General features: G+C 36.5%; 3 protein-coding genes across 4 annotated transcripts in view; 2 read left to right on the forward strand and 1 right to left on the reverse strand.

Moving 5' to 3' along the window:
• The first annotated feature begins 174 nt into the window (after nucleotides 1-174).
• Nucleotides 175-5,162, forward strand: cenph (centromere protein H). 2 transcript variants are annotated; one of them, XM_041229414.1, is made up of 10 exons: nucleotides 175-368; nucleotides 1,020-1,153; nucleotides 1,344-1,399; nucleotides 1,853-1,904; nucleotides 2,965-3,033; nucleotides 3,176-3,232; nucleotides 3,558-3,621; nucleotides 4,217-4,268; nucleotides 4,639-4,799; nucleotides 5,021-5,162. In XM_041229414.1, exons 2-10 carry the CDS (start codon nucleotides 1,032-1,034, stop codon nucleotides 5,111-5,113), a joined length of 726 nt encoding a protein of 241 aa, XP_041085348.1. In that variant the 5' UTR covers nucleotides 175-368; nucleotides 1,020-1,031; the 3' UTR covers nucleotides 5,114-5,162. The 2 variants fall into 2 exon arrangements, with proteins under 2 accessions (XP_041085348.1, XP_041085356.1); XM_041229422.1 differs by having other exon boundaries at nucleotides 4,639-4,740.
• Nucleotides 5,163-8,073: 2,911 nt separating this feature from the next.
• LOC121300687 lies at nucleotides 8,074-14,586 on the forward strand. Its single transcript, XM_041229355.1, has 9 exons — nucleotides 8,074-8,189; nucleotides 8,658-8,880; nucleotides 9,080-9,153; nucleotides 9,647-9,735; nucleotides 10,125-10,242; nucleotides 10,616-10,752; nucleotides 11,622-11,782; nucleotides 12,070-12,187; nucleotides 12,751-14,586. The coding sequence occupies exons 2-9, from the start codon at nucleotides 8,675-8,677 to the stop codon at nucleotides 13,009-13,011; spliced, it is 1,164 nt and encodes a 387-aa protein (XP_041085289.1). The 5' UTR covers nucleotides 8,074-8,189; nucleotides 8,658-8,674; the 3' UTR covers nucleotides 13,012-14,586.
• A 4,185-nt stretch (nucleotides 14,587-18,771) lies between these two features.
• Nucleotides 18,772-21,267, reverse strand: part of LOC121300671 (G2/mitotic-specific cyclin-B1-like) — a 3,593-nt gene continuing 1,097 nt past the window's right edge. Inside the window, exons 4-9 of the mRNA XM_041229333.1 lie at nucleotides 20,943-21,122; nucleotides 20,665-20,823; nucleotides 20,251-20,487; nucleotides 19,973-20,113; nucleotides 19,660-19,770; nucleotides 18,772-19,392 (exon numbers count right to left, since the gene is read on the reverse strand). Coding sequence (XP_041085267.1) covers nucleotides 19,288-19,392; nucleotides 19,660-19,770; nucleotides 19,973-20,113; nucleotides 20,251-20,487; nucleotides 20,665-20,823; nucleotides 20,943-21,122 — 933 coding nt within the window. The 3' untranslated portion in view covers nucleotides 18,772-19,287. The remainder of the gene's footprint in view (nucleotides 19,393-19,659; nucleotides 19,771-19,972; nucleotides 20,114-20,250; nucleotides 20,488-20,664; nucleotides 20,824-20,942; nucleotides 21,123-21,267) is intronic.

The raw sequence follows: 21,267 nt of genomic DNA on the forward strand, positions 1-21,267 counted from the left end.
ACACAAAACAGTCCAACTAATCACAGCTGATGGGAGCGTCAGAAACGGCTACAAAATAACTCCAATGTGATTGGTCAGCTCCAAGAACTCTGGGTTAGATTAATACGGTCTATATTTCAGGCGGTAATTCCGTTTTTTGTATTTTGACCAATCAGAGAGTAGAGATTATTTGGACGTCAGATTGATTTATATATTAACCAATACTGAGACAAATCTTTTGTAAAGCGTCTATTGTTATTTTTTGCCTGCACCAATCATGGGTGTCGGTGGGCGAGCTTGAGAAGCCGTGTTGTTTTTCAGGAAAATTGAATGACGGCTGTCTTGAGCGGAACAAGGTCTGTGGAAGAGCAGGTAGAAGCTGTGATAGGGTGAGTTCAAAGTTGTTCCTCGAGTCGAGCTGACACAAAATTTGTTATTTACCGTCACTGTTATTATTTATCTTTTTTTTTTTAATCCCATTTGTATTTTTTTCTGGATAACCATACTTAGGGTTTCGTTCAAACGTTTCACACTCAGATATAGTTCATTTTTCAGATTTATTTTTATATGAAAACATATTAAATCAACCCAATACTTGGTGATTTTTGTCAAAGCTACAATACTCACAGGACCTTGTTTTACGAGTCTTGTTATCAGCCTGCTCCTTCCTTCACTCCATAAATCTTATAAGTGGCCAGTTTTTAATATATGCCACCAGATTTATTTTTTTTAGAGCAGTTACTCTGGATGCCCCCAGGCCCTCTTTATATTTTTGTTTCTTTACTATAGCCATCTCTATAAAACTCAGTGTAGTCTTACAACGATTGGATCTGTTTAAAACACACGTGCTTTTACTATTACTTTACGGTAAATGAACAACTAGCACGGTTATAACTTTTGTGTGTTCACTTTTTGCTCAGGAAATGGTTTACTGGAATAATGATAACTGATACAGACTTACCAATGCCCAGGAAGCCCTGAAGATATTTAAAAAAAAGCAATATCCCTTTAGTGAAATGTGGTTTTATTCTTTCCCACAGCTATATAGGAGAATGGATGCCTTTCAGAACCTTAATGAAGCTTGTTCAAAGCTTGGACATCTGGCTTTAAACAACTGTCAGTCACCAGTACCTGCAAATACAGAGAATGAAGAATCACTCACCCGTATTCTCAGGTTTGTTGTGCTGCTGTTGGATACATTCGATGTTGTCACAATGTGCACCAGTGAAATACAGTATTTTGTTTTATAAACTGATCCATCAGAGTTCAGCAACTCTTGATTTCTCATGGAGGTTGAATTTTGTTTATTTGGCAGGGCTTTGAAAGTCTGCCTAGTAGTACTGTTTTTATTTCTTCCTTTGCAGGTTAAGAGAACAAGTGGCTGAACAGTGTTCGGAAATGAAAATCCGAATAAAGTCAGGCTAGTACTGTTTTAAAAATACATCTTTATGCTATTTTATTCATAACTCTAGAAAGCCATCTAAGAATTTTGTGGCAGTTTAACTCTTTCAACACAGCAGACCAGTATACAGACTTTGGAAAGATCCACTCAAAACTGCCAACCGATCTAGTTTAGAAAGATAACTGTGCTCAGAACAGCAGACAGTAAACTGATCTTCAATATCACATTGTCACATGGTTACAGATAATCTGGCAATATAAGCAGTAAAACAAAGAAGGGGTGTTAATACGACACACACCTGTTTTGCTGTTAAACTGTAGAAATAAAGATTGCATTCATTACTATGGTGTTCATTAATGCAACATGTATAAAGTATAGTCAAGACTTCTGTACATCTAACTGGGACTAGCCTGTCTGTCCTGGTTGAGATATTGTTTCAATGTGTCACTCATGTTATGATTCATTTAACAGATCAAGGCAATTATAGCATCCCTGGAATCCTTGCAGAAGAAAATCCAAATATGTAAGTCTGTTTCCTGTTTGTAGTGGACTGGTCCCATTTGTTGTTCCTTAAATAAAAATGTATATTTTATGAAGTTTTCAGCCATTATCTTGTATCCTAGAATACTACTGCACAGAGCAATAGGATTATTTATTTATTTATGTTCTTTTTCTGTTTTGTATTGGAAGTGTATTATTGTGGCAAAGTGGTGCGTGATTACAGATGCGTGCAGTGCAGAACGGATACAAAAACAATGATTTCTAGGTGCAAGGGTGTTTATTGAATTAATTAGGAATGTCCAGAAATAATAATAAATGATGGACGTGAGTATAGGGGCGTGTATCACTTAGTTTGTAAAATCACACAGGTTTGACCCGCAACCAAAAAGTCCAGTTTAACACACTGACACTAAACACAAAACACAAACACAGTTCTTTGTGATAGTGAGTAAGCGCTAGTGGTGTATTTTACAGTTCTCTGTGAAAATGCAGGGGTGAAAGTGATGTCCAGGTTTATGCTGGCTTTCGCTATAGCTCCGGATCGTGCTACTGGTAGTCTATTAAAAAACAGACAACAGTTAACAAACGCTAACAGACACAAGACAAAACTCATGCTTCACAATACGGCAGCGCAGACTCCTTGTAGGTTAAAACACTGACCATTTACCAAGGAACAGATCACTAACACTACGCCCCCTATTATACCCTCGCTCATGAGCCGTTTGTGAACGGGCGCATCCGCTCCTCCAATCCTCGGATGCCACGCCATCTCCTGTCCGAATCATTGAGCTTGGGTGCCGTAGCTCAGCCCCCTTCCTAAATGACCGACTTCCACCTATCCTAAGGAATAAATTGTCATTCCATTTGATTAAGTGTTCTCTGTTCCTTTTACACAGTGCCCTCACAGGTTAGGAGGGAGATCTAACACCAAGAATCATTCGATCTCTGTCATAATTAAACAATACAGTTTTGACGCTTGTCAAATAAATACATTAAATAATAAATAATAATAATTTTTGATGTACAACAGCTGGACTTTTCATAAGTGTTACATTAGCTATATTTGTCTTTTATTTTGACAGAACGGAAATGATAAAAGATTTAGAAGATGTGAAACACTCTATCCACAACAAAACATTGGCCCTACACAGGTAAATCCAGGGTTATTTTGGTGAGGCTGGATGACCTTGACCTATGCGCATTGTGGATTAATACAAATATCTGAATTCAAGTAACATTTCTGATGGTTATACCACTATACACACACAAGATATATAATATATTTTTCAACAGAATGCAGTTTACCCATGCTGTGTTGGAAAAGATGAAAGAAAATGACAAAGAAGGACAGTAAGTAAATGTACTTTTCTCTAAAGTGGAATTAAGGATTGTTAGCATTTTTGTTTTCTAAAGTAAGCAGTGTGCAGCCAGTTTAACTTAAACTAGTGTTGGGAAGGTAGCCAAAACCTGGCTAGAATAGACCATTGTTTTAATACAAATTGTCACATGCAGCATTTAATGCATTACTAAGCAGCAACTGAATCAGTTAATTTCTAAAGTAATTGGTCAATTGCTCTGGCTACAACTGGTAAACACATATGGGTGGGTATTTCTTAAGGGGTAAAATAAATTTCAATTAAAAACGGCGACTTAATCCAAACTTTATTCTAACTAGGTTAATGAAGGCAACAGTGAAGCACACACTAAGCCTTTGTTCACGTATATTCAGATTAAAACAGGTAAGTGCTGTCTGTTTTAAAAAGGAACCTTCTAACAGTAACCTTCACTGTGACTTGTGACCTAAAATGGCTGCCATATTGTGGTCAATTGTTGTTTTGTTTCTGGATGAGGAAACACTAAGATACTGGCTTCATACTCGTACACAACTGTCTTGTGATTATGGTATCATACACATCATCTGCTGCTGTACTGAAAACAGTGCATGTAGTCTACATTATGTTGTAAGTTTTTATATACAATCTGTTTGCTACAATTGGCAAATAAAACTGCAGGAAATATGGGTATGCCAACACAGGCATACATGCACTTCTTGCCTTCATGTCCCACCTAAAATTATTATGTTTGATTGTCTGAAAATTAAACTGTACAGTTTATAGCAGATGTGCACACAGCTGACTACATTACAAGCATGTCCGGGCATTCGTTCCCCGCCATGGCTGTACATTTAAAATTAGAACAATTAGTAACTTGAAAATGTAGATTACTTTATATCAATTGTATGCACACAATTTGACATTGGCAGATTCTCACATTTGGTTGAAACACAAACATTGCATTGTCTGATTATTTATACTTCTGAAATCTGTGACTCAGGAGTCCAGTGAAATTGAAGACCAGGTACGAGAAGTTAGGAAAAGGAGACTAGGTAAGTGTTTATTGGACATAGTTCACTTAAATCTATAGCTATTGCAAGAAAAAAAAGGTTATTATGATGCAAGGCCATTTAGATAGTTTCAACTTCATGGCTATAATTAAATGTTTAGAAACTGCATAGTTGATGATATATAATATTCACATGGCTGAGCTGGATTTGTGCTGCCTAATAAATGAATGACTATCTGCTCGGATGAGTTAAAACAACCTTAAGCATGCTATAAGCACCAGTCTAGGACCAGGTTTAAGCAAAACCATGGACCAGGCTGGAACTACTAGCCTAAATAGTGCATGCAGTACAATGAAGTGATCAGTCTGTTATATGAAAGATAATTAACTGCTGTAAAATATTTTACACTCAGCACTGAAGAAAGAAGCTCTTGGGAAATTGATGGAAATGCGAGCAGCAAAAAAGAGAAAAGAGGAGAAGATGCAAGCATTGCAGAGTGAGATGTTGAAGAAAGGTCAGGGGAGCATGGAGAAGTATCTCAAGATGGTTACTCTGGTGCAAAATGTACTTCAGGTACAGTCTTGTCACAGCACTACAGAGACATGCACTGCATGTGTTGTTTTCATGGCCCAGCAGACCCCAAAAGTGCACTTTTTTAACAAAAAGATTAAGAATTATTTCATGCTTGCATTGCTGTATTAATGTTCCTTTTAAAAAGAGATTCTGATAAGCGCACAGCAAGCGCCGTACTGGACCAGCAGTGCGCCACATATTATGCTATTTTTGTTTTTCAGGGGATTATCATTGGCAGCCGAGTGAACTGGGCTGCAGACCCGAAATTAAAAGAAATTGCCCTGGGGCTCGAGAAGAATCCAGCCTTCGACTGAAATAACAGGAAGTACACTGAAGCTTAATATGAGACAGCACAGATCTTCTCAAGTTTGACCCCCTCTTCTTACTCACCTAATTACTACCTATATGTTATCATTTATGAGAAACTTTGGCGGCACTTTTTATAAAATTTTTTTTTTTTTTTTTTTTAAGTAGTGGTGGATTTTTTGTTATTTGTAATGTATGCATTTAACAAACACCTGTTTTTAAGGTACAACGTCCTTTTCCTTTTAGAGTTTTTTTAATGTACAAACTATAGCATTATTTTAAGTCTGGGTTTTTTTTTTTGTTTTTTTTTTGACATTTTACATTTTTGTTACATGGCGTTCAATTTGATCAACTAAAACCCGGCCAGGATAAATCACAGCTGGATTTTGTTTAAAGGACTACAGTCTCCCTGAAATTGCTAAAAATAAATGGTTGATGCACTCCAGTTGGATTCTAAGTACTGTAAAATGCTCTAAGAAAATCTAGCTGTGACTTCTGGCAGGGTATAGAGTAAACTGATCAATTCAATCCCTTGGAGTAAAATAGCTTGTATAAGTCATGGTAACTTGCTCATCCACGCAGTGTAAAAAGACTGTAAAATAAGTGTTCATTTTTATTTGGATTATTGGTATTGTTTCTGTCAACTTCTTGTGTCCAGTATTATTATTTCTTATAAACTGTTGCTGCATTGTTTAGTTGTGAACATGCTGATGTCTAGAAAATGTATTCTGTCTTAATCTGTGAAATCAGTATATTTGCTGGCTTTTGATTCAAAACTTTTTAACAGACAGTACAAATATACACCAAATATTTACTTAAATTAGAAAAAAAAGAGACAATAATAAGTTATTCTGTTGTAGGACATTACTGTAAGTAAAGAATGTATTGCAGTATAAAACAAAAACCTAGCAAGTGTCTTAATTAACCATTGCTACAGTTTCTATTTTTTTTTTTTACTGTTCATATTCTGTTGTGTTTTTTTTTTTTTTTTTTTTTTTTTTTTTAAATGGGAGGAAACAATTGCTGCATATATGTCAAAAAAGATATGTCTTTTTATTGTGTGTAAAAAAGCCAACATTATTTTGCGTAAATTATTTTTGTTGCATACACTGTTGGCTGCCTGCTACTAAAATATTGGTTTTTAAAGCAGCTTGAAGTTTTCACACTTGAATAGTGCTTTTTTGTATTCTGTCAGATTAGACCATGCTCTGTTTTTATTTCTTTATTTCTTTTTATTTTTTTTAGTAACACATCTTCCTCCTGAGGCAGATCGCTAGCATTAATGTGTAGGATTCTTTGCATTAGTGAAAACCTAAATACTTTATGAAACTGTCGCTCTGATTTGGAATTCTTAACCTTGTGGTCATTTAAAAAAAAAAAAAAAAATCATAGTAATTTTAAGAATCAAGGTCTTAATTAACCTAAATGTGACTTTGTCCTCAGCTGAATTATCTTTTAGGTCTTAAAATACATTTTTGTATATATAAATATATTCCTGCATTATCATAGTGAGAGATAAAATGTGTTTTCAAGCAAGTGACCCTTGTGTGATGTCATTAGTCTGTGTGCACTCAGGATGTGCCCTGCAGATAAAGCACTGGACTACAACAGAAACTGGTATGTGTTCTGAAAGATATATATTATACGCTGGCTTTTTAGTGAACCACTGTTTCCCAAGGCTTCAGGTTTTCCATCACTAATTTTGAATGATGTTGTACAATAAACAGAGAGAACATTAGAATGAAAAAGCAGAACACAGGAATTGAAGCTGGCCACACGTCTCCTTCTTTCTTAATGGTGGCTGTGAAACGTGCTGTAGCACTAGCTAATGCAGCACACCTTACTCAAACCTTATTTGCGATGTAAGTAAAGGTGGATGACCCTTGAATTTGCTTTTGTTAAACTGATTTTCCACCTGTAATCTGTTTAATAAAATGGAAAGATTGTGCACCTTGTACCAAAGCAGTCAGTAATTCAACTCCCAGGTTCATGGGTTTTACCCCAAGAGTAATGTGCCATGGTTCCAGTAGGGTGGTGCTGCACCACAGTGCAGGTTAAGTGACAAGCTCACTGAAAATCAGCAGCACACCAATACCCAGGAACCAGGTTACAGGTAACAGGATGCCACCAATGGACACAATAGAACACAAGGGCTGCGGTGTTATTACCTGTAATGCATTAAGTGAAATTGTTGTGCTGTGGTAGGACACATTGTCTTCAGCTCAGTGAAAGTTAAAAACAATGTCTAGGAAACAGCAGCAGCAAAATAAAAAAAAATGTGAGATTATGTTTACAAGAGATAATAATAAATACCCTTAATTCTAAATGTTGCCAATGCAATCTGTCAAAAGTAAATCCATCCAGCCATGTGTTATATCTTCAGGTCTGGAAGGGCTGATAGGAGGCTGCAATTAAGGTGAAAAAATGGTAATATGGTTTGTTTTCTTAATTTGGAGATACTGATTCCAAACAAATAGGTTACCAAAGAGATGCAAAATACTTGCCTTTACATTCATGATGTACTGTATTGTCAACTAGAGTCTCCATATGCAAGTTGACATTAACAAAATAAGCTTTGGTTGCAGACTGCAGTAAAAAACAAAAACAAAAAACAAAACTTTTGTGAATCCCTGTCTAGTCTATACTGGGGGGGAGGGGAGCATGGTATGTAGGGGGTCTGAGGCAGCGTTAGAAGTAGGCATGTACATTTTAAATCATGTTCGTGCTCTTTGGCATTAACGGTTCATATGTTTTATACCAATACACACTTGGTGTACATTAAAAAAACGGACCTGTTGGAAAACCTGTACCAACGTTAACTTTACAAAGTGATTCAAATGTGTGTGTGTGTGTGTGTCCAAGAAAGTCTCGCGTTGTTTTAGTTCTGGGAAACTGCTGGAGCCCAAAGTAATTGATACCAGTTCAGAGGATTTCACAATAAAATGTACTCGATAGTTGTATGTTTTACTTGTTTGGATGATCGAGTCTGTTTAAGAGGCAAGTTTAAATACTTCGTTGGGAACACAATTGTTAAGTGCTGTAAACAGTTTAGTCTGAGGGAGGGAAAGAGCAGCAGACTCGTAGGTGAGTGATCTCTTTTTCGTTAGATAACAGGTGTCAAGGATTTCAAGTTTGAATGTAAAATAATTAACTTGATATTGTAATGCATTATTAACTAACAAAACACTGCAAAATAACAAATCGTAACTGTGTTGTCATGATGGCAGAAAAACAGTTAAGAATACAGTACAGCTTTAGTAGGTAACTAAATTAATACTTTACAGTATTGTAATGAAGTTTTTCAGGTTAAAAAATACATCGGCTAACGTCGTGCATGTTGATTGAAACTTATTAAAATTCCAGTTAAATACATTTTGTGGGTTGAATATAACAGCATTATGGCAACACGCAGAATAGAGTTTTTAATAGCTAAGCTGAGAATAATTTTAAACTTTGAAATGCTGCTTGTAGTTTTATTTTTAAGTATGTTTTTTGCATAATGTGGCAGTAATTTGTTTATAGTTTCTTTATTTATGTATTTATTTATTGAAGCGGGAACGCATAATGCAATGGCCCTTTCTCTCAGACCTTCAAACTCGGTGAACCATTATGGCACACCGCTGCACGAAGCGGGTGGAAACTTTAGGGCACGGAAAAAGTTCCCTCATTTCAGCAGAGACGACTCGAAAGAAAACATGGAAACGCCAGTGAAGAAAATAATATTTACCCCCCGGCCAGTGACACCCATGATATCACAGACGCAGGCAAACCTTTTGTGAGTAGTGTCACCCTGTACTTTGTGTTAAAATGCTATTTAACAAAAAGAAATAGTCCATACAGCTGAACCTGTGTAAAACAATGACACTGTAGTGTAGTTTTCATATGGAATACATTTTTTGCAACTAATCTAAAATAATCTAGTTTATTTAAGATGTTTAGGTACTGAAAACATAATTCTGCTTTTTATTTTTAAGGTCCAACTTGGAATGTAGCAAGCTATCTGAGAAGTCTGTGAGCCCAAACCTTGCCATGTTGAGAATGCCTTCAGGTGTGAAATATGTTATTGCTGTTGACGTTGTTAGGTGTTATGACAAGTGAAATCCCTACCGTTCACCTTTCACACTTATTGGGGTTCAATATCATGTTATTCAAGGATAACAGGGCACGCTTCAGTAAATAAATGTCAAAGCACACAGCGGGTGTAATTGGAAAAGATGCCCTGAGACGCTCATATGCAAATATCTCTGACTTTATCCTAAATTCAGACAAGGTTACTGCTGCTGAACACTCTACAAGGTAGCAAGCACAGACTGCTTTGGGTGCCTGTCTTCAGGGAGCTGTAAACTGCTGTTCTTTCTTAGTGGGGTCTCTCTTATTTGTGTTGCTTTGAGGTGGCATGGGTCCATATCCGGTAGAGTTGAGGTGGGACAGTCCTACAACCTCATTCATGACTGTTGAACTCGCTTATAGTTCTGGTTGTTTTTCTTTTTACAGTAATGTTTTTTTGTTGTTGTTTTTTTTAATTAATTTATACCTAACAGGTTCAAATTTACAAGAAAAGCAAAGACTTCTGCAGGAAAAACACCAGAAGGCAAAAGAGACTCTGGACAAACTTGCTGTCGGAGGAGGAGTATGTATGATCAAAACTTGCATCGCAGATTAACACCGTGCAAATGATCACCTCATCCCTCAATTGGCTGATGTGTACGCGTGTGTGTGTGTGTGTGTGTTATATATATATATATATATATATATATATATATATATATATATATATATATATATATATATATATATATATATATATATATATATATATGGCTATTTAGATCTTCAAACTGCAGACCACCAGAAATGTATTTAGAAAAATGTACTGTAGAAGAAAAAAAGTTTTTTCCTAAGGCATTGCAGTGGCCTACACAGTATTATGACTTGCAAAACCACTGAATCAAAATACAGGACAGATGGCAGTTTTTGATTTACATGATCTGGTATGGATGACTGCTTCTCCTTTTGTAGGTGAGCCTTTGGCCAGAGATGAACAACATGAGGCTGACCGCAGACGAAGGGCTGGTCCTCTTTGTATCGTGCATGCTGATGACTTTTACAGTTTTCATCATTTTCAAATATCTACATGGTAATAATTTCCTGTTTCTTCTTGTTTTGCTGTTTGTGAACTGAGTCAGCCAGAAAAAGTGAATTGTCCAGCTCTCTCTTATGCCACAGTTAAGCTTTTGCTGTTTGAAGGAAAATGTAATTGCGAAAAACTGTGTGGTTTTGTATCCCAGCCTAAGAAAAAGGGTTTGGTGTTTACAGTTGTATTTTAAATTGAACTCTGCATGTATGCCTGTTCATTCCTTAGCCCTCTAATAGCATGTGCTGGTAGGGAGACAGCGCTTTTTAATGGCGAACCAGATTTCATTTAGTGAAAAGTACAATAGTGCATCAGGCTAACTTACAGTTGTAAAGAACACTTTGTGTTTTGTATTATTAGTGCTCTTATATTTAAGGTCCGTTGCTGCTGAGCTTACATCACTACACTGATAAAGTCAGGGCCTTTTCTGGAAACCATCCAATCCTAAGCAGGTCCGAATCGTCTGTCAACGAATCTGTGATGAGATGGCACAAGGATTTCTGGAAACTGCTGGTGAGAGCTTCATTGATTTATTTAAAATATTTATCTTGAGGTGATTATAAGGGGACTAGCACCCCATTTAATATACACATTTATGTTAACTGATGAATGTACAATTTCAAAAGGGAATTTGTGATTGCAGAGTGTAATGCAAAAAATAAAGCAGTGTTTTTTGTGGTTATACTACAAACCACATTTGTCTAAAAGTTGTTTTAGTTAACTGCTGTTAGTCAGTATTTAAATGTTACAGATCACCCTGTCAAATGTACAAGAAACGCATTACCTTTACTGTGTTCTGTAGTGTCCGTATCTCATCGCAGTGTGACATTTTTAAACATCCTGCCAACTCTTTTTAATCGCACATCGTGGGTCATAAATCAACCACGGTGTATGTTTCTCAAAGTTGATTCGGGCGCATTCGCCAGGAGTAAAAGCATGTCTTGTAAACACTGCAGGGGGTTCTGTAACGTTTCAGAGCATGTTCACCAAGCTATGCTTTTTTTGGTCCATCTGTCAAACGGTATAAAATAGGTCCATGCATCTTATGACTTAAAACCTACTTTTATATACCACTATATGAAGACCGGATGCGTGGATCCATAACATATTGGCAGAAGTAACTATAGATAGTGTAAGGTACAGAATGGTGACCGTTTTTAAAACCTTGATTTGTATTGCATCCCTGATTTATATGCAAGCTCAACCCAGTTCAAAGTTACACTTTAAAAACCTTGCCTAAAAGATGATAGCAGGCTTTGGCAATGTTTTTCAGACCCTGAGGAATAATAGAAACTAGTGAATTCCACTTGACGTCTGTCTTTTGTGTTTTTGAATTCCCGTTTTTGCTGTAACATTTTTGCAATGTTGTTCTCATTATTCAGGATGACATCCAGAGGCAGTTTGAAACCCATCTCCACACAGCCCATGCCACTTATATCCTGTATTTGATTCTCTATGTTGTTGCTGTCGGGACGCTGCTATACTACCTTGCTGATAACATGATTCAGAAAAGCAGGCTCACGCCACGAAGGATAAAAATTTGGTATGTTTTATTTCTCTAGACTGCCCAGGTTTCTTTTTTAAATGTTGCATCCTGTGAATGAATGCCATCCTGTACATAGAACACGAGCTGAACGTTATTTAATATTGCACTGTTAGTTTTTCTGATTTTAAGTCAGTATGTTGTATAGTCAGGGTTTCTCTTATTGTAAAACAAATTGCATCTCTTTAGGATCCCAAGTTTTCATTCTTTTTTTAGCATAATAACATCTAGCCTGAAATCCATACAATAGCTTTGTTTTAAATCTAATGCTTTCTTTGAATTTGCAGGGTTTTACTTCTGATTGCTACAGCATCATGGACTGTACTGATGCTTCAGTTACTGGTTTATTCCCAAAACCTGGAGCACACTATTGAGGCCACAGTTTACAGGCTTCTAGAAGAGCTGGTACGATCTTCCTTTTAAGTTTTGATATTTTTTCTCCAAAAACACCTGAGGGTGATTTTTCAAATGGCTTGATTAGTACTGGGAATTTTGTCAGTGAACACAGATTAGCCGTCTCCTGCAATGTGCATTTTGTATTTATGTAGCATTTGTTAGCACTGATTTTGCCATCTGCTCAATAAAGCAAAAACATTGTTCTATGTTTACTTACTGCGTCAGCATTATGATCGCTGGGTTTCCACTGTGAGTCTGTTAAAACAGCACGTTTTCTAAAACAATACTGTTTCCACAGATAAAGGGTTCATTTTAATTAGCGTGCTGCTTTTTAATTACTTCAGTTAAACAACGGGCAGCTTACTAATTGTGCAACAGATTGCAGAGCAAAGCTCTGCGGTAACTTTCAGTTTGTTTTCAAACAGCATTAAACGTTATTCCAGATTTTGTTCCGAGTGATTTGGTGTACTCCTGTGTGGTCAATATTAACTATATTGTAATATTGCACTGTAATAATTATGCCTAATATTATTTAGAAAATCTGTTTCTGACTGCTGTTTGTCTTTTTGTAGGCTTATCTAGCAACACTGGACTTCAGACTCCAGACATATCACAATGTTGCCACCTACTGGAGATTTCGATGCCTTCCACCTACCACCCGGGGAACACTGTGCATCTTTGGAATTGTGCAAGTGCGAGATGTGTTCTTGTATTTACAGTATTACAGTGTGCCAGTGCTAACCGCACTCTGCACACCCGTCCTGAGACTGATGCTAGCTCTCAAAGAGATGTATATTGTGCCTGGAAAAACCCAAGCAAGTTTAAAAAGGTAACGAAGTAACTAAACAGATGTTTACCATAAGCTGTGTATGTTAAGAGAACAGGCAGCTGATTTGTAGAAGTGAAATACTTTTCATACGTTGTCATAACATTTCTTCTATTGCAGTACCAGGACCAATGTTTTGGAATACTGAAAGTGTTTTGAGCAGTGTAGCTGTTGCTGTCTCTTTCAATGAGGAACTTTTCAATTCAGTTGTACTTTTAAACTGTCTAACTAATAATGTGAATAGGCACATTAGTTTGTTTTTATTGTAACCTTCAACCTGCCATTTTGTGTGTTTATTTGAACACAGTTCATGTTATTCTTTGTGAGGGGATTTGAGAGAGATCCAATATGGTCATCTTTTTCTTTTTTTTTAATATACTTTATTTTTTGGTTCACTTTTTAGGGTTTTATTTTAGTGTGTTTTTTTTAATAGGTACCTAATGACCATTTAAATAGGATATTTGTCTTATTGTAATTCCTGTAAAACAAGAATCAGTGTAACTTACTGCCATATAATTAATGATCAGCACAAAAAACAATGAATAAAATCTAAAAAGGATATACAGTGGTTTGTGTATGCTAACATTGTTTTAATCAGGAGTTGCGTACCATGCACTAACAGTGCTTATGTGTATATAAGGTTTTCTACCTGGAAAAAGCTGGATATAAGATGAACCTGTTACTGCAGCCTGATTTACAGAGTGGTGTGGCATTGAGGCAAACCAAAGGTGCTACTAAATGGGGAAGGGGTGAAGTTGATTACATCAAATGGGTTAATGTGGTAGCCAGGGGTTTCAGCAAAATACAGCCTTTTCACAAAATTGAATGATAACCCTACTTTTGCTACAACTTTTTTTAAATTTTATTATGTTAACACCTAATAACAGAAGTTGCCTTTTTGGCGCTGTTGACAAACATACTGACCACCGGTCCACTAATTGTTTAATGTTTTTAAAACCATAAAGAAGGGTTGCAGAGCAGTAGCAACTTGAATCGCTGTCCTCAGTGTTCTCTTCACAGTGAAACAAACAAGTCACGTAGAAAAATCGAGGATGAAGGAAAGAATATAAACAAACATTTGCTGGAAGATACTGTGGATCGCGCTTATATTGTTGGTGAAAAAACAACGTTTTCGTTGTCAACCAAAGAAATCCAAGATTTGTTTTTCTGTGAGAACAGACGATTGGTGAGGGATGAAGATCCGTGCTGTATCCCACATCCTTCGCAGTGGTGTGCTTCCGGATCGAGCTGTGCAGTTTTGTGATCAGAGCTCGCAGCTCCTCGTTCTGTTGCCTCGTCTCGCCTCTGTCTCACCGCTGTGTCTAGCTCCTCTCTTACCAAGGCCAGGTCCTCTTCAAGGTCCTTTTAATCTGCATAGGTATTTTTATTTGATTTAGGTAATTGACGAGTGGCCACATATATAGAGCCAGAAATAATTTGTTTGTTGAAGGTGTGAGTGGGAGTTGTCAATTTTCTGTGTTGGTCAGGGAAGTTGTCCAGCCTGACATAAGTATTATATTATTTTGACTTCTGTGCCTTGTTTATTTGTTCCTGTTTTGTTTGTTAATAAAAGTGCACATACACGCTGGAACTGCAGTTTTCTGCCTGAGTCTCATTCCTGACACACTCCTGCTACAATGGGCAGCAATCACATTGTTAGAAATGAACTGTGCTGGTTGTAAAAACTGAATACATAAAATTGCTTTCAGTATTTCAATATTAAATGTAGAATTTCTTAATTTTCATGTCCGATTTCACAGAGCTTTTGCCTCAGTAACCTCCCACATGGTTTTAACGTCTCTGAGCTTATGTGGGAAGTTCTGTATTTTATATGTACAGAATTGCCCAGTTTTTGTTCAATAAATGCTTTGAAGAATATACTATTGAAACAACTCAAATGCATGTTTATGATAATGTGTGCATGTCTTTTGTATAGGAAAACCTGAAACCAACACAATGATGGTATTGCATATATGGCAGTATTTACTGGAATTATGTTAGCTCTGTCCTTTAAGAGTGAAGTCATTGAATACAAATATTGTATCCCATTATTTTACATTTCCCTAACTGCAGGTGTACGAAAAGATTGTGATATATTGTTGTACCTCTTCATATATTCATTCATTTTTAGATACTGAACTTTTCTTCTTAGCTTCACATTGTCTTCTTTCACAGCTGACTCATCCTTAGGAAGTAGAACCACTTCCTTCAAAACATTAATTCCGTCGCTCACTTTGCCTGAAGGAAGATAATGGAGTTTTAATAGGAAATGCATTGTTGTAAAGTGTAATTGTGTTTTTCCGTAAAACCTGCTGATTATAACGTAAAGCATCAGACATTATCCCAGGTTTTATGCCAGTATATTCTTTACCTGTTGAAGATGGCACATCCTTCTCGTTGGTAGTAGCCTGCAATGTTTGAGTTAGGTACCAAAATCCCATTTCACCAAGCACTGAGCAAAATGGGTCAAAGACTAGGAGCTCTGCATTCTTAACAGTGTCAAGTAGTTTTACAACTTTGAGCTTTGGTGAGTCTTCTAGATACAAAAAATAAAGTTACAATCAAACCTTTCTCCATACCTAGTACCAGATGCACATAGAATCATGACGCATGCTTACGAACTAATAAGCAGCCATTCAAACTGGCAGATGTATCAGGTGATGAACAAGCTTATCCAACTGTTTGTATGTTCACAGACATTATAAACAGAGATTACAAAGAAGACTGCAACATATGCCCACGGACAAGTGAGAGCTGACTACATCTATTTAGATTTAATATGCTGGTAAGTGAAAAAGGGTATCCAATAATAAAGTACCAGGTCATTCTTGTAACAAAGTAGCTACCTAAATGGTTTTATTTTCCTTGATAAAATAAAGGACTTAAAAGAACAAATAAATAACGCACTTATGAAAATGCTCCATGAATAGCTTCAATGCTTTGCTGCTGGCAGAAGTTTAAATGAGAACACCAGCGGGAGTGTTCACCACACCCAGACGTGTCTATTCTCTGAGAATGTATTGTCAACTGACACTAGATAAAGAACAGGGTTCCAGCACGTTTGTGGTAAGAGCAGCATTTGGGTGCAGCCTTCTATTCCCTTGAATGTTGGCTTCTGCCAAGCTTCTGTCAACATTGTATGCCTGCAGTTTATTTTCTGAGCTGCTGTCCTTCTGATCCAGGCTTGTCTAGGTAGAAGGGCAATGCATTCTTTTTATCTTCCTTGGAGCTGGTAGATTACAAAACAAATTGTCAAGCAATCTCCCTGTGCTGAAAGTTCCTGTTCTGTGGAACTTGCTGTCTGTGGTTTGTATACTTTGCAGATGGATTATCTGCTCTTCTGACTTCACTGCTATCTAGTGTAGAGTTTATTAATTTACAATCTGCACATACATAGAGCATACTCCATAACTCCATGGAATACAGTGACATTCCATGAATAAGGATAGCTTGATAACCAAGCCCCAGAAGGCAAAGAGAGGGTTTGTCACCATGTGCATGTAGTTTTCTGTTTATAACAAGTTCAAACCTAATTGGGAATTACTTTCCTTACACATCTTCATGTGATTAGTAATGTTTTGTAAATTGGAACCGGTCAACAGATTTGTATGCATGAAAGATGAAAAAAGGTTTTCCATGTTGAAGCACCAAATACAAAAAGTTATTTAATGCCAGATCAGTCAGTACTTGTACATTAACTGAAAAGTTGCTGAGAGATGATATGTTTGGCTTCTAATATTTAAGGAGTTCCTAATAATCCCTGTACATTAAACCACTGAACAGAAAGCAGTTTTATTGACAGTGGCAATATTAAACTCACAAGCATATTGCATCAGTATTTACAGGAAACATACTGTAGGATTAAACAATCACTGTATAACATGTATACTTTTTACATACTTTTAAATGTGCCGCCATCCCCCCCCCCTTTGAAACCACTGCAACAAACAATGATTAAATAGCCAAACTGTTCTTGAGCTGTGTAGTTATAATAATCTGTGTAGGTTATCTACAATCCAAAGACAAGAAACCACCTGTCTGAAAGGCTGTCATTTTGTGTTGCTACACAAAGACAACACAGCAATTAAAAAGAAAACATGATAAGTGATGTTTGTTGGGTAGCAAGAGCTGTTCTAAAAGTCAGAAAAGTTTGATTAAATGCAGAGTTGGGTTTGGAATATTACACCCTTTTATAATTGTCACATCTTTATTATTATTATTATTATTATTATTTATTCCATTTAAGGGAAACATGCATGCTAAATACCTAAATGACCTGCTTTCATATAAAGTTAAATAAGTAACATTGCACTGTATTTTGTTTTCATAGTACTATATTTCAAAAACAGCTTTTCTGCCAAAACTACAGCCAATTTCTGCAGTTACCATTACAGAGTAAAAATGTCTGAATATGGTTAAATGGAAACTAAAGGTTGCCCTGCCAACTACAATGCTTTTTACTGTGGAGACCTATGTAATTGTTCTCTCCTGCCCCGGAATGACGCTTCATACCTCAATCTGTCGTATCTGTTCAGTGGTTAGCACTCCTTTCTCTTTTAGGCTCCTGTAGAAAAGCGGAGATGCTGACAGATGCTTGATAATGACTGGGAAGTAGGATTGAAGGACACGGGTATGAGGCTGCCTGGAAGCTATATTTGTGTTTATTATTAGAAGATAAACAGTACAAAACAGTTGTAACTGGTATTGTTAAAATCTCACAAAATAATCTAAATATACGTGATCCCTGTGTGTCTCTGTTTCTGAACAGGAAGTATTGTTTTTCATGATTTAATGTATCCAAAACTTTAATCGCTCACATGAATGTGTTTGTCTACTTCACTGAGGGGTCTACTCTCAAAGCATTTTACTCCAGTTGTTCATAAAATTAACAGGTGTTTGGAGTAAATGTGAGCCTTCAACAAAGGACCATATTGACTTTAGTGTGATTCATTGTAATTTTTGCAAAGAAAAAAAAAGTTTATTTTGCAAAACCACAAGTAACAGAATTGCCTCTTAGGGACTCAGTTTGTTTTACAGATTTAGAACAGGAGTTAAACTTTTGAAATGTCTCAGTTTTATCTCATTTTCATATCTGTAGAGGTACATTTGACTTAATTTTATTTAATACCAAGCTAAATAGCTTTGAAGAACTTTAATACTACTTTTAATATAAATTGTAGGTCAGTCACTATCTGACACCTCACATTTATAGAAATCTAGTCAAATTAGCAAATGTACTTACAGGGACTGTGTGCTCAATGAAAATGACTTTTGATAATCTCAATTTCTGGGATTGACTGCAGAAGCCAAGCCTTTTATATTATGAAATACCTACTAATCTTGTCTCCTATGCCAATTGCATGCATTTACATGGAAGGTAAACATATTGCCAAAAAGAAGTGTTGAGTCCTTGAAACTAACCTAGCTTTTTTTTTTTTTTTTTTTTTTTTTTTTTAAGAGTGTAAAACACTTAACAGGCTTCTAATGTAGTCCAAAACACTGAAAAGAACAACCTTCATTCTATACAATTGGCTTTTGGTCAAATTCTTGATATTGTCTAGATCAATAACTAGTGTATTGATTTGAATTTTATTATACACTAAAATTAAAGCTTATATTGGAAAAGCAGTAGTACTTTATAGAAACATTAACTTCTAGACAGGCAAATTCAAAACTGCTATAGTCTAGTTTAAAACATGACACTATTTTAAACCTTAGATGACAAGAGTATGGCATGTATCTAAAATTTAAAAAGCAACATTACCAATGTGATCAGCTATACAATATAGATCCTTAACTGGAATTTAACTTGCTTCATGTTACCAGTATAATTCAAATTTTCCAGTGAATTAAATTAGAACCTGAAATCATTTAACTTTGTACAGTACAAGCTACAGTATTCTGTACAGAAATGGGTCTTTAGTTAGACAATGAAGTTAATTCTAGATTACTTCTAAACAGGTGTTAAACAGCAGTCATACTGCACAACAGTACCAGGCAGTTAACCATTCAAAGTTGAACTGTATATAACTGGCTGAAACAAACATCTTAAGGGTTTAGTAGGTGCAATAATTTAACATTGAGAGAATAGTGTAGCTACTAATTCAGCTTTAATAAAAATTAGTTTAAAAGCAGCATTACATTAACACACATTAGAATAAGTACATTACAAGATGGAGACTTATTGTACATGAAGTTGCTTAATGTTGAGGACTTCAATATTTGAATACCATTAATCAGTTAAAAAGCACACAGTGCCAATAAAATTAAGCTGACTCAAACATTAAGACAATAGAGGTTTAGCTAGATCATTGATTACTGCAGACTTCAGATGAGGAATCATGCTGATCTTCATTAGCTTCTGACTAGCATACTTGTTCTTCACAGCCTGGAAAATAAAGAATTACCAAAACCAGTCTGAAAGCTACAATTATTCAGAAAACCCAATCCAAGTTAAATTAAACTTGCTAAAGGAAGCGTGCCAAACTGATCACTGTAGCCAAGTAAAGGTGTTTGGGCATTAGCACTGGAAATATTGCGCTTCTGTTTAAGCAACAAGAATACAAATCAGGTGTTTAACAATTTAGTGACCTGTAGAAGGCAAAGTTTAGAATCAAAGTGAAGACTGACGTCATGTGAAAAAAAAAAATCTTACCATGTACTTGGTGAGTCCTTCATTGACCTTCACAACATTTTTAGCCATGTGCTGCATTACAGGAATCAAACAGCTCTCTGTGTAGTTCATATAATGCTGCAGAGTGTGTGTCTGGGGGAAAAAAAAATTCATGTTATAAACAAAAAACCAAAGTAGTAGTGCATCCACAATGTAGCAACTTTAGCAAAAGGATCAGGGAAGGAGATAATTGGTTTACAGAAAAATCCCTATCCCATCAAATGCGCCACATTCATTAAATTGTCATTTGCATGCTCCGTTAAAGTTATGACACTACAGTCTTGAATGCACTTACCCATTCACCACAGTTTAGAACTTTCATTGTCAGTGCAAATGCTGCAGCAGCAATCTGGGATGGGGGATAGTGCACCATGTCATAGTCTGCCATAGTCAGCTCCATTAGATATTTAGCCAAGGTGTGCTGCTCTGCAGTTACCTATAATAGGTAGCCACAAAATGAGTTGTCATTTACCAAATAAATGCAATGCTAAATGACTTAACCCAAAAACACACCACATGGGATGAAGTAGACCATCAAGGATTTGAGCAAATTTAGGCAGACAGACCACTCACTTCTCCGATCTTAGAAGCTCTTCTCAAAAACTGCAGGGGAATGGGACGGCCAAAGCTGAAATGGAGCACCCTCAGGATCTTCATTTCCATCTCTCTGATCTGGGCCGTGGTATAAGTGTGGTCGGTAACGAACGCAAAGTCTGCAATCTCTGGAGGATACATCTCTTCATATTTGGAGGCCAGCAACATAGCAGTCACGCCAACAAGCTGCAACATCTTCTTGGGCACTGGATTAGCCTGAAAATGGACAGTGACACATTACAAGAGTATTAGGAGTAAAGTTAAGATATACTAAACTTGAACCTTTTGTTTCCCCTCCTACTATAATAAATATGACAGTGCAGTATTTCACAATAAAAAGTTTTACCAAAAGCTATTTGGGGACCAGCAAGGGACACCCCCTATATTTGTTACCTGAAGAAAGCGATCAATTATTCCGACAGTCATATACATGGTCTCCTGAAGCAGCTGGAATTTCAGTTGGACTTGCACAAGCCAGTCAATCAGTATAGTTCGCATGTTTCCAGTGACTTCCTGTCCCTGCAGGTACTTTGGCCTAACTGCTTGTTCCACCTACAGAGCAGAGAAGTTGCGTTACAGCAGTTAGTCTGACATGGCAGCCAATAATATTTGTTAAAAAAAAAAAAAACTACACAACACTACCCACACCCCATCCCAAACAGGTTACTGACCTCAATCTGTCTTAGGTAACTGTAGATGTCCTTCACATATTCACTGCAGAGCATTGGGTTATCAGCATCACCCACATCAACATCCTGGATATTTAGTAGTACATCTGAAAAGGCCTGGCACAAGTCCTCCTCAGGCGCACAGCCAGATATATCCATTGGAGTTGGGGATTGAGGCTGGATCTGAATGCAAGCAAGAAAATAAACAGTAACATCTAGCTTAACATACTGTAGAATATCACTCAAATTCACTTTGAAATTCAATATTGAGGTAATTCACTGCACTTTCAAGCTTTTATCCAATATTTTGCCATGAATGCAAATTTAG

The sequence above is a fragment of the Polyodon spathula genome, chromosome 2, assembly GCF_017654505.1.
Source record: "Polyodon spathula isolate WHYD16114869_AA chromosome 2, ASM1765450v1, whole genome shotgun sequence".
Classification (NCBI taxonomy): Eukaryota; Metazoa; Chordata; class Actinopteri; order Acipenseriformes; family Polyodontidae; genus Polyodon; species Polyodon spathula.

Bases quoted from the DNA above. Each gene is read 5' to 3' on its own strand.
- LOC121300687 (XM_041229355.1), top strand. From the start codon at position 8,675: ATGGCCCTTTCTCTCAGACCTTCAAACTCGGTGAACCATTATGGCACA. The intron at 8,881-9,079 runs GTGAGTAGTGTC...TTTATTTTTAAG, and splicing joins CAGACGCAGGCAAACCTTTT to GTCCAACTTGGAATGTAGCA. The intron at 10,753-11,621 runs GTGAGAGCTTCA...CTCATTATTCAG, and splicing joins AGGATTTCTGGAAACTGCTG to GATGACATCCAGAGGCAGTT.
- cenph (XM_041229414.1), top strand. From the start codon at position 1,032: ATGGATGCCTTTCAGAACCTTAATGAAGCTTGTTCAAAGCTTGGACAT. The intron at 1,154-1,343 runs GTTTGTTGTGCT...CTTCCTTTGCAG, and splicing joins TCACTCACCCGTATTCTCAG to GTTAAGAGAACAAGTGGCTG. The intron at 4,269-4,638 runs GTAAGTGTTTAT...TTTTACACTCAG, and splicing joins AGTTAGGAAAAGGAGACTAG to CACTGAAGAAAGAAGCTCTT.